The sequence below is a fragment of the Microcaecilia unicolor genome, chromosome 7 (genome assembly GCF_901765095.1).
Source record: "Microcaecilia unicolor chromosome 7, aMicUni1.1, whole genome shotgun sequence".
Classification (NCBI taxonomy): Eukaryota; Metazoa; Chordata; class Amphibia; order Gymnophiona; family Siphonopidae; genus Microcaecilia; species Microcaecilia unicolor.
The window spans coordinates 85,082,544-85,095,015 of NC_044037.1; the positions used below are offsets into that span (position 1 = coordinate 85,082,544).

Here is a 12,472-nt window from a genome sequence, read left to right on the forward strand (position 1 = left end):
GCAAAGGAAGGGCGTGGGAGGGGTAGGAGGGGACGGGGGAAGGGAAGGGGAAAATGATGGGACATGCTGTAGGGTGAGGGTTGGTGGGAGGGGGGTGGGTGTGGGAGGGAGGGGGGTGGTGGTGGTGGTGGTGGGGTTGACCAAACACATATGCACTGTATGTAAATAATAAATGCTCACTTACATTCACCTAAAACTTGTTTCAATGAGTCTTTGTCTTGCTCTTACACCAAGCTGGTAGGCATTGAGCTCTGCTCTGTGGGCTGGGGGTGGAGGGGGCTCCTCTTCCAGCTCATCTGGGGCCTCTTCTGGTGGTGGCTGTGGCTCCTCTGGGAGAGGCTGTCCTCTGCGCTGGGCCAAATTGTGTAACATACAGCACGCCACAAAGATCTTGGCCACCTTTTCTGGACTGTAGAGCAGCTCTCCTCCAGACCGGTCCAGACAGCGGAAGCGGTTTTTCAATAAACCAAAGGTGCGCTCAATGATCCCCCGGGTGCTGCGATGTTTCCTGTTGTAGGTTTCTTCTGGCCCTGGTTGTGGGTGGATCAGGGGGGTCATAAGCCATGTCCTCTGCGGGTAGCCTCGGTCACCTTTGCAGAAAAGCAGAATGAGATAGATGAGTGTGTATCGCTTGGAGCAGGTACAGGGGGGGCGGGGGGATTTGGATAGTGGGTTGTGGTGGAGGAAGCCAGGGCGGAGGGTTGCCCAGTGGAGGAGGTCTAGTATGGGTGGTACATGCATGTTGCACTTACCTAGTAGCCATCCACCAGTGAACTCCCCTTGCTCGAACCTGCGGAAGATGCCCGAGTGCTGTAGGATGTAGGCATCGTGGCTGGAGCCGGGGTACCTGGCACACACGTCTAATATCTCCCCCTGGGCATCACATACAACTTGCATGTTCATAGAATGAAATGCCTTCCTATTTCTGTAGGTGGCTTCGTGTGCCCGGGGGGGTCTGAGGGCTACGTGTGTGCAGTCTATCACACCGATGACCGAGGGGAATCTAGCAACAGCATAGAAGGCGGCCATGTTGTTGTGCAGAGCCTGGGGGGTGGTGGGGAAAGTGATGTAGTGTGAGGTGTGAGTTATGAAGGCATCCAGGAACTGGGTGAGACAGTGTGAAATAGAAGCCTGGGTGAGGCCTGTGTTAGCAGCTAATACGGATTGAAAACTGCCAGTGGCCAGGACAGAGAGAGCGGAAGTGATTTTGAGGTGGGCAGGGATGGGGTTATTCCTACGTGTCTGGGGCTGAAGGAGGGGTTTCAGCTGCTCACACAGCTGACGAATGGTGGCCCTATCAAACCTGAACCTTGTTAGACACTGCTGGTCAGTGAGTTGTAGGAAGGTGGTGCGGGGCCTAAACACTCGGGGCCGTGAATACCTCCTGCGGTGGGTGGCCTCTTCGTGTAGCATGAATGCCACAAGTGCATTAAGTGCATCCATATCCCCACCACCAGTGCAAGTATTAGGATTAGTAGTCAAACAGCAACACACACAGATCTGTCACTTCCAGCCACCACGCCCTCTGGCCACTCACTCGCCAAACAGTACAGGCACACAGAGACAAACGGAGGTCAGGGAATAGAGTACACACGTGGGAAGAGTGAATGGGGAAGGATAGGGGGAGGGGGAAGGGGGCGATGGAGCAAAGGAGTAGGAGTAAGGAACGGTGAAAGGGTAAGACACAAAAAGAGGCAGGGCACACAGACGACCGTCACAGGTACTCAACACGCTCGGCTTTCTCTCTGCAACCACCACTTCAGCTCTTCCACCAACAATATCGCCACTCTCCAACTACACACAATCGCTAATGAGTCTAAAGACGCTTTCCCCCTTGCTCTGGTCGCTTTTATTTCGGGTCCATCAGATTACGCCCATCTTCCCGCTCAACCAGAGCCATTTCGCTATTCGTTATACGTTGTACCCGTCCACGTCGTATCACCGCCCCTAACACGCCCCCGACACGCCTCTTATTTGGGCGTTTTTACGTCCACGTACGAGCGACACGGACGCACTGAAACATTGCTTTCGATTATATGGATTTACTCGGTTTTGTGAGAAGAACGCCCATCTCCCGATTTAGGTCGGAACTTGGGCGTTATTCTCGTTCGATTATAAGCAGGTAAATCTACTGACCTTATGATGTATAGTTGGTTATGAAAAAAAGATGTCTTTATTAAATCAATAGACACGAACGACATAAATATAATCCTATAAATGAAAAAGAAAACTTATTATTAATATCCAGTGTGATTACCTAAGTCAACAAGTGATAACAAAATCATAATTGCAAACTCTCTAGAATTATATAAATCAACCTGAAGATTGTGAAAATGAGCTTGGAGATTGTTTATATATAGCGCACTCCCATGAGACTGGAATTTGGTGATCCTCTGAAAATGATAAACTATGACGTTAAGAGATAAGTTACTACTGAAAATATATCTCTAATGTAATTATGATTCTTTTCTAATCACAAAAACGCTTAGAAAAATGCTTGAAAAAAGGTGCTTAAAAATGCTTTAATATATATATATATACATATGTATGAGAGACCTTCTGACGTCATGATATTATTTACCACAGAAACATCCTGCATAGTGCCAATTGTAGAAATTATTCTTATCTATAAAGGAAACATACATCGGTATATGTAGCAGTGTCTTTTTCAAAAGGGGCTGGGTTTCAAAACAGGTACAAAGCAAGTGTATATATGCATATAATTAATTGTATAAGATGAAATGAAACTTCGTGAATGCAGAAACAAAATCTATGTAAATATGAAAACAGTTATAATTGAACGGCTCTGTAGGTTGTTATACACAAGACTTGTTAGTTACACTTCTCTACAGAACTCTTGTACAGTGTTCCACTACCTCATGTCACTGCAGATTCCCAGAACCACTGAAATAATAAACCCTAAAGGAGAGATAATACTCTAAAAAAAAAAAAGCATCAGTCGCAAAGAAGAAATGCCTAAATGGCTCGGCAACTCGATGGAGACAGAAGGAACTGAAAAGGTCTAACAATGACTACTCAAAAAATGTAGTGAAGGACAAAGGGAGATTTCAGTATAGGCTGTATCCCACATCCAAGCTTTATTCTTAGTGAGAAACGCCATCAAATAAGGCTCACTTGAACACTCTATACATCATTAGACTTCCTAAAAATATATCTTGCTTATCCTTCAATAACTTTATTACAACTTTATTACTGCAGATTCCCAGGCATTTCTCTCTGTTACATCAAGAACATCCCCAGACAGTTATGGCACTTATGCTATATTTCTTATGATTATAGTTGTGAGCTGTGTTCTTTGCATGTAGTTTTGAAGGAGTAGATGTGTTTTAAGTATTTGCTTAAAATGGTATTTCCAGTAAAATAATCTACCTCCCAGACTGAACACTGCACTTTTACGGCTGTGTTCAGTCTGCTTCATTGGGGGGGGGGGGGATTGGGGAGAGAAGGAGTGTTATCTGGTTGTCTTCTTGTTTCTTATGTTGTCACGTTGTCTCTTTCAGGTCACTTTTTTTGATGTATCCAACTGGACAGAAGAAGACATACACAAAAGCAAGGTAAAGTCCCCCTTTGTTAGACTGGGCTTAATTTGTCTATGATCACTAATCTCTTCATTTGGGCATTGTAAAGGTGGAATTGCCACCTCACCCCAGCTCTCTAAGAAAATAAGGACCAGGGGCGTAGCCAAACAACAGATTTTGGGTGGGCGTAGGCAAAAAGTGGGTGGGCACCAAGTGTTCTCTCCCCCCCCCCCCCCCCCTCCAGCCACCAAACATATATCTCCGCTGGCAGGAAAATGCTTCTTTCCACCTTGGCAGTCTGAAGTAGGCATTCGCTAAAACCTGAGTATGCACAGGTGCCGGTATCATGAAGAGTAGCGTTTTCGTTATCATTAGGGGGAAGTCTTCAGCTGGCAGAGCTTGAGATCCCCACCAGCTACCGTTAAACGTGTGCTACTGTTGGGTGGGCCTGAACTCTAAGTGGGTGGGCCCCGGCCCACCCAGGCCCACCTGTGGCTACACCACTGATAAAGACTACAACTCCAGGCATGTAATGTGACATGTTTGGTTCAGAGCCTCTAGTTTCTAACCTGACTCTTGTTTTTTTCTGGCTGAGGGACTGATGCTGAAAGTCACATGCAGCTAGGCCTACAGTGCAGCAACATTGTAAAAAAGAATTAGCACTGTGATGTATGAACCAAATGATATTTAAATTATATGCATGGTGAAATTGCGGCTAGTGGGGATAAGGAACGCACCTGACACATGTGCACAAAGGTTTTGCAGTAAGCGTGGTTCTTGTGCACAAGCCCAGACAAAAAAAAAATAAAAGTATTGGCATACATTGGTGCTTATTCTTCAGTGCCTAAATATGAACCTCACAGATATTACTAGCACATGGAATTCTTGCAAGGCTTATATTTTGGCGCAAAAGAACAGGCGCTGATATGTGCTTTTACTTTTGGTTTTGCTCGATCATGTACCATCCTAACTATCCCCAATCTAACATCCCTTGCTACCTTCCTCCCGCAGGTCTGGCCATCCGGGATCGTTGCCTCTTCCTGCTCCTCCCTGCCCCGCCGTTGCCACGGTGCCTGCAGCTTTCATTTATTGGGCCATTGCTGTCAGTGATTCACACAGGCACTCCAGGGTGGCCTTCTCTCTGCCGCATCCGGCGCTTGCATAAACAGGAAGTTCCATCAGAGAGGACCGGACGCGGCAAAGGGAAGGCTGCCCTGGAGTGCCTGTGTGAATTGCTGCTAGCGACAGCCAGAAATGAAAGCTGCAGCAGGCACCGCAGCAGCGGCCAGGGCGGGGCGGCCAGGTAGGAAGAGACAATGATCCTGGACAGCCGGACCTGTGGGAAGAAAGGCAGCAAGGGGTTGGAGGAAAAGGAGAGAACTGCTTGATGTGGGAGGAAGAAGAGGAGGAGGGGGCTGGACGGAAGGGAGAGAGCTGCTGGACGTGGGAAGAGGAGGAGGGAGCTGGATTGAAGGGAGAGAGGTGCTGGATGTGGGAGGAAGAGGAGGAGAGGGCTAGAGGGAAGGGAGAGAGCTGTTGGACTTCTGGGAGCAAAAGAAGGAGGGGGCTGGATTGAAGGGAGAGAGCTGTTGGCCGTGGGAGGAAGAGGAGTAAGGAGCTGGATTGAAGGGAGAAAGGTGCTGGATGTGGGAGCAAGAGGAGGAGGGGGCTGGAGGGAAGGGAGAGAGCTGCTGGATGTGGGAGGAAGAGAAGGAGAGGGCTAGAGGGAAGGGAGAGAGCTGCTGGACTTCTGGGAGGAAAAGGAGGAGGGCTGGATTGAAAGGAGAGAGCTGTTGGACATGGGAGGAAGAAGAGAAGGGGGCTGGATGAAAGGAAGAGTACTGCTGGATGTGGGAAGAAGAGGAGGAGGGGGCTGGAGGGAAGGGATAGAGCTCCTGGAACAGCACAAGGGAGAGGGAAGGGAAATGGAGATTCCAGGCCTCACCACGGAAGAGAGGGTGGGCAGGCAGGCAATCAAGCAAGCAAGCAAACCAGATGCTGGAAAGGAGGAAAAGAGGGAGAGAAGCTGGATGGGGTAGGGTTGGAGAGGAGAGAGATATATTGGCATAGGGGAGTAAGAGAGGGTAGAAGCTGGACAGGGAAATATAGGGACACAGAGAAAGGGACATACTGAACATAGAGGAAGATAGAGGCACAGAAATGGAAGAAGATGGATAGTGGACATGGAGATGTTAGAAATGTCAAATGGACAGGAGACCTTGGTGAGTGAGTTAAGAGAAGACAGAGGGAAGCAGAAACCAGAGCCTGGGGCCAACACAATTTGAAAAATAAAATGACCAGACTACAAAATGTAGAAAAAATAATTTTATATGTCAGATTTGAAATGTACATCCTGCCAGAACTGGTGTTAGATATGGCTGGGGCCCAGATCAGAAATTTGGGAGGGGACCCCAAACCTTACTACTAGGCTGCACCTTCTTCAGCTTCCAGCTGGCCAGTGGTTCTCTCTGGCCAGGGGGCCAAGGGCAGTTGCCCTAGTTGTAACCCCTAACACCATCTGTGGCATGTGCTATCATTATATTTTGCACAGTGTAGGAGAAAATGCATCTCTTTCTATTTCTATGGTGCTATACTACATGCAAGGTCTGGCCTCGGGATTTCGATTTAATTTGTTTATGGTTTGTGGTCACTTATTCTGTATTTACCATTTGTGTTCTGTGTGTGTGACCAAAGTATTATTAACATGAATTTTCTATGTAGTATTCTGTAGTAATTTGGTTTGTTCAGTTTTTTCGATAGATGTATTGATATTTTAGAGCCCCCACTGAAATATTTAGGGCCCTAAAATATCATAGGTAGGATCCTTGTTTTGGATGTTAGTGTTGGCGTGATAGATTTGCTCTAAGTTCTGAGTGACGTTTTGTTTGATAGATTTTTGTACTATACAATATGCCTTGTTATTGAGATAATACTAGAAACAAATATTTTTGTATGGTGAGTTTTATAGGGAAATGTCTCTGCTCTGCATCCACTGTTGGGGGAGGGCCAGGGGGTTCTATGGCTGCAGAATATTTGGGGGAAGCATATGTGTGTTGGAGGACCGTGGATCAATGGAAGATGAAGATTGCACCCTCGTGTACTTTCCCTAGTCCTCATCGTGACCTGCAGCTACTGAAGCCAACACTGCTACCCTCATTGAAGTTATTGGGAGTGGGGTAGGTGTGTGGTAGGGGTAGGGGCAGTGGTAGGGCATGGGTGCATCAGGTGGCAGGTGTTTCTCTAGTGCCCACCCAAAAATTTGCGCCACCTTCATGTACACATTTGTTACTTTCCGCCAGTCTTTAAAACTTGTAGGAGTTTCCTTCCACTTGTGAATGAAGACAAAACCGGCAGTTCAGTCTGAAAAATTGATAAGAAATCCTCTTCTCAAATCCTTCAATGCTGCTCCTGATCTGGCCATAATTTTCTTCTGCGCATTGCAGCTCTTCCGTCTGAGCCATGTGAAGGAATACTTACTGATCTCATTAGCATCCATTTTAATACATTTCCATACAATTTGCGATCATCTTTAGCACGCACATTAACATCTGTGCTAGAGCCCACTGATCCAGAGGTTTTCAACCCAGTCCTCGGGGCACACCCAGTCAATCAGGGTTTTCAGGATATCCCTATTGAATTTAATGGTGATATCCTGAAAACCCCTGTGCTCCGAGGACTGGGTTGAAAACCCCTGATCGTTCAGTGCAGAATAATGTGCTCACAAACCCAATGTTAACTGCACGTTGACACTTGCAGTAGCTTTGAGCATTGGCCCCTGAGTTCTGTGCATTGAATGAGCTTCTAAATAATCGACTTCGGTTTAAGTGAGATGGCTGTTGAATAGCATTCTTCTGCACCACTGGCCTTGGAGAGTCCTAGCTTATTAAATCTCAGAAGTCAAATGACATCAGGTTGGCTAGTAGCTGGTTGAAGGGTTGCCAGGTGTTGTCAGATGCAGAAGGTAGTGGCAAACCTCTGCAGTATCCTGTGAGGAAAAGGTCAAAAACATGATGGTGGGGTTGTAATCACCTAGCCCCCAAGACCCAGAAGTGGGTAGAAAGAAAATAGAAAAAAAATTGGTAATATCACCACTAGATGGTGCTCTTCCTCCATTTTGATAAACTATCATAGTAGTAGTAACATAGTAAATGACAGCAGATAAAGACCTGAAAGGTCCACCCAGTCTGCGTTCAGAGGAGAGCGTGTTAAAGTGGCTTATGGTGCGTGATCTGAAAGATGTATTAGTGCTCATCATTCTTTATAGAAGTAGCCAGTAGGTTTTCAGTTTAAAATGGTGCCTTTCAGGGCCGGTCTTAGCAAGTGCGGGGCCCTGTGCAGACCAATTTGGTGGGGCCCATCCTAGCTCCGCCCCCACCCTAGCTCCACCCCATTGATAATTTTTCTAAAAATGGAATAATCTTTTTATTTATGAATTTCAAATAAAGACAAATGAAGCTAAACTTGTACAACTTGTACAAAAAAACTGATTGAAATAATAAGCACAATGCTATCATGAACCCCCCCCCCCAGAAATTCAGTTCAAGTCCACTACAATTAGTTGTTCCAATTCTCAAAACAAAGGAGAATAAAAGAAAAATACTAAGAAAAGATCCAGTACTTTCAAATTCCCCTATTTTTTAATTTAAAAAGGTTCCTTGGAAATGGATTTTATATGTGCTCTTTTCCTCTCCTAAGCTGAACATGCTTAGAGAAATGCCCCTCTTTCTTGAGGCTACAATGCTATTTGCTTTGGAAACTCAAATTCTCCTAAATACACATGATCTGGCCAGCTTAGCAAGATAAGTACCTTTAGATGGACAATTTTTAGTCTGCCCACTTGGGATTCTTTAGGTTTTCAATAACTTTGGGCAAATTAACAGTAAAGTCTGACACTACTAGCCCTCTCCACTTGCCCCTGTCCCCACCCCTCACATACACGCACCACTTTAGCTAACCTCTTGATCTTTTCCTGTCACTGCCCTTCATAAAACACTGAATTTTGACTTAATCACTGATGGGAGAATAATAGACTACTGCAATAGTATTTACATTTAAAATGGCACAAAAGGGGTTTGAAACTTCCTTCTTCCTTATAAGAAAAGCTATCATCATACCTGGCTTACCTTTGAATGGCAGTGGCACAAACTTGCTCGAGCTCCTCTTGACTGTCTTTATTTATTTTTAAGTCGCACTCACTCGCACACCGGCTCACCTCCGACCAGGCTCCAGGCAGCTTTCCCGCTCAGTGACTCCCGCCCACCAAACAGGAAATACCTCATCAGAAGGTGGGACATTGAGCGGGAAGTGAAACACTGGGGTAAGCCGTCGCTGCAACTCTCTGTTGGGAGCCGGGGCTGTCGCGCTGGCGCTGCAACTGTCTGTCAGGGCCGTTGGTGCAACTGTCAGGGTCCGGGGAGGCTGCTGACGGCGGGCTCAGCAGGGGGTGGGCACCGTGCCGCAACGTGGCAGGAGCGGAGCGGCGGCGGCCAAGCGGGATCATGATGCGGTTGTCCGAGTGGGGGTCGGTCGGAATGAGGCAGAGTTGAGGCACGCCGCACCGGGCCCCCCTAAGCGCGGGGCCCTATGCGGCTTCCTCTGTTGCCTCTGCCTATGACCGGCCCTGGTGCCTTTTATAGAGGAATGCAGTTGAAAAGTGCTCACAGGTGTCTACACATCTGTTATGGACCTCTCAGCAAAGCAGCAGCCCAATTCTACACCCCCAGGACAACGTGCAGAGAGATAAAAACTTGGAATCTGGTGGCAGATAAAGGCTGCAAAGTCCATCCAGTCTGTTCATTTTCTCTTCCCACTTCCTGTATAACCTGCTTTTATCTTTGGCTTTCTCTTCTCTTCCTGGTACCTGAAACCTGCTACCATTTTTGCGTCCACTAGGGGCCTTTCTGTGCATCCACTATCCTTTCTATGAACAAGTTTTTATTTATTTATTTATTGTATTTGTACCCCACATTTTCCCACCTTTTTGCAGGCTCAATGTGGCTTACAGACTATGGATATGAGAACATCGTTACATGATTTAAGAAAACAGTTGATCATAAGCTGAGGTGAAAGAGGAATTTAGATGGAAAGGTGTTAGGTAAGGTTGTGTAAGAGGTGTTTTTTGGTGTACTTGGGTGGTTTAAGGAATGATTTGTTTCATTGAGGGTGACTTTTGTAGGCTCTGTTGAAGAGATGTGTTTTCAAAGCTTTGCGAAAGCTGGTTAGATTGGTCATGGTTTTCAGGGCCATGGGTAGTGCGTTCCAAGACTGTGTGCTTTTGTACGCAAAGGTAGTAGCATAAGCCTGTTTTCCCTATATTTCTCCCTTATATGGTGTGAAACCCTGCCCAGCGCGTCCCAGGATGCACTGGGCAGGGCTGGGCACCGCCATTTTCAAGGCAGTGCTGGAAGAGGAGGGAGTGTACTACTCCCTCCTCCGACAACAGTACGGGGGCGGGGGAAGAGGGCTGCTAGACCACCAGGTTGGGGAGTCTTGGTTTATGGCCCATTGGGCAACAAAGGGCTTTTTTGGGGGGGGGTGCGAGGGGGGTTAGGGGGGCTGGAGATCCACCAGACCTCCAGCCTCTATGTCGATAGCCTGGGGTGGGGGTTCGCTGGGGGCAGTAGGCCACCAGGGCCTTCCTGTTTTAGGGGGTCTTGTGGTCCCACCAGGGGCGTAGCCAGACACCCAAGTTTGGGTGGGCCTGGACCCAAGGTGGGTGGGCAGAACTCCACCTTCTCCTACAAGTGATTTGGTTTCTCCCTCTCTTGCCTGCATGCCATATGGTCTTTCAAACATCCCCTCTCCCCCTTATACCTTTTAAATAGTAGATTTTCACCGGCAGCAAACAGTTGTTGGGAGTTTTTGGCTGGTGGGGCTTGGGGTCCCTGCCAGCCACATTATAGGTGTGCTGCTACTTGGTGGGCCTGAACCTAAAGTGGGTGGGCCTGGGCCCACCCCAGCCCACCCTTGGCTACGCCACTGGGTCCCACAGACCTCCAGCCCCTGTGTTTGACAGGTTTGGGCTTTCAACAGCCTGGACCTATCAAACAAGTGTGAGAGGATTGTGCCTGAGAGCATGCTCATACACAATCCTCCCACACTTTGCCCTTTGATCAGAGATAATAGCGCGCATAAGTTTGCATGCTATTATCTCTGATCATAGGGGTAATAAAGCCCCGCGCTGTTCCAGTGCTATTTTTAGAGCGTTGTTTGGAACAGCGCAGGGCTTTTGATCATCTGGGCATCAGTCTTTCTACTCCCAAGCTCATCTTCTCTTACTCTCTTTCCCCCCACATGTTCTATCCTCCTGCACAGTCCCTTACTCACTTTCTTGTTTCTCCACTAGCACATTCCCCCTCCTGACACCTTCTCCCAACTCATTCCATCAGTCTCCCATCCTTTCCAACCCATTTTCTACCATTCTCCACTCTACCCATATCCCAGTGTCAGCCTGCACTAGTCTGTACCTCTGTTGTTCCCTTTCCTGCTCACGTTCTGCAACAGCTTTCCCCTTCCTGGACCATGCAGCTCGTGAGTAACTACAGTGGGGTAAGTGGATGTGGGTGAATGGTGGGCTAGCTAAGTATAGTTCAGGAAATCCCAGGACAGTCCCTAGTTGGAGATCTCATAACCAAGGGTCTCCAATTTGAAAGGACCAGATCGCAAGGGGGGTTTTTTGTTTTTAATTTCCATATGCTTCCACTGAAATGAATGGAAGTTAAAAACTCTGTTTCACCCCTAGGGCTAGCATTTAAAAACCAGCACAAGAGATGAAGTTTAAAAAAATGCTTTAAGTTCAGTGCAGTTTCCTGCACTGGAACTAATTCCATATACAGGTTCTTTCCTATTGTTTGCATGTGAAGTCCGTTAAACAACGTGCTTTTTCCAGCACTAAAACCCACATTTATTAATATGGAAGTAAAATTAGCATTCAAAAACATGAACTAAAGTGCAAGTAAAAATGTGTGCTTTATTCCAAAAGGCTAAGGTTACCATATTTTGTCCTCTTAAAAAGAGGACACATGTCCCGCCCACGCCCTGCCCCTTTCGCATCCTCTCCCTGCCCCCTGTCACATATTCCCCTCCCCCGGGTCACCTCACCTCCCTTCCCCTCCCCTTACTTACTATCTACTGCCCTGGTGGTCTAGTGACCTCTTCGGGGCAGGAAAGAGCCCCCTCTTTCCTGCCCGGAGCGCTGTCCTTGCCCTGTATCCTGTTGCTGTGATGGTCTCGGGATTCAAAATGGCTACCGAGAGTTGAAGTCTCGCGAGGCCGCTTTAACTCTCGGTGGCCATTTTGAATCCCGAAACCGTCACAGCAACAGGATGCAGGGCAAGAGTGTGCTGCTAGTGGAAGTCAGTTGCAGAGTCCTGTTCGGGGGTTGTCTTCTGGGTTCCCATCTAAGAAACACCGTCTAGAGTGGGATGATTTAGGGGAGCTGGGGTCCTCCCCTTTGGAGAAAGATCCTGACTGAACCTGAAGGATTTAGTGGACCATGAGCAGCATGGCAAGGAGGGTGAGTTGCCTGAAGACTTGCCGCCAGGTGAAGATTCATCAGTGGTCTGTATTTTTTAGAGGGAGGAGCTCCTGGAGCTCATTTCTCAAGTTTCTACCACCTTAAAATTTGACAATGCACCTAGGGAAGTGCCACAGACTGTGGATCCCCTTTTGAAGGGCATCCATTTATTTTATTTATTTATTTATTTATTTATTGCATTTGTATCCCACATTTTCTCACCTCTTTGCAGGCTCAATGTGTCAGGGGCCCAGTGGAAGGTGCCTGATGCCCCCTTTCATTTGGCACGTTCTGTGGTGCGCCTATACCCTGTTCCATAGGAGGATTGGGAGACTTTGTGCCCTTCTGTAGTGGATGCATGGTTTCTGCAATCATTAAGAAGACTACTGTCCCGGTGGACAGGGGTACTGCACTCAGG

At 47.4% G+C, this 12,472-nt stretch overlaps 1 protein-coding gene across 1 annotated transcript in view; it reads left to right on the forward strand.

Annotated features, from left to right (window-relative positions):
* The window catches only part of AKAP4 (A-kinase anchoring protein 4), a 157,508-nt gene that overhangs the window by 12,427 nt on the left and 132,609 nt on the right, over positions 1-12,472 (forward strand). Inside the window, exon 2 of the mRNA XM_030209541.1 lies at positions 3,522-3,575. Coding sequence (XP_030065401.1) covers positions 3,522-3,575 — 54 coding nt within the window. The remainder of the gene's footprint in view (positions 1-3,521; positions 3,576-12,472) is intronic.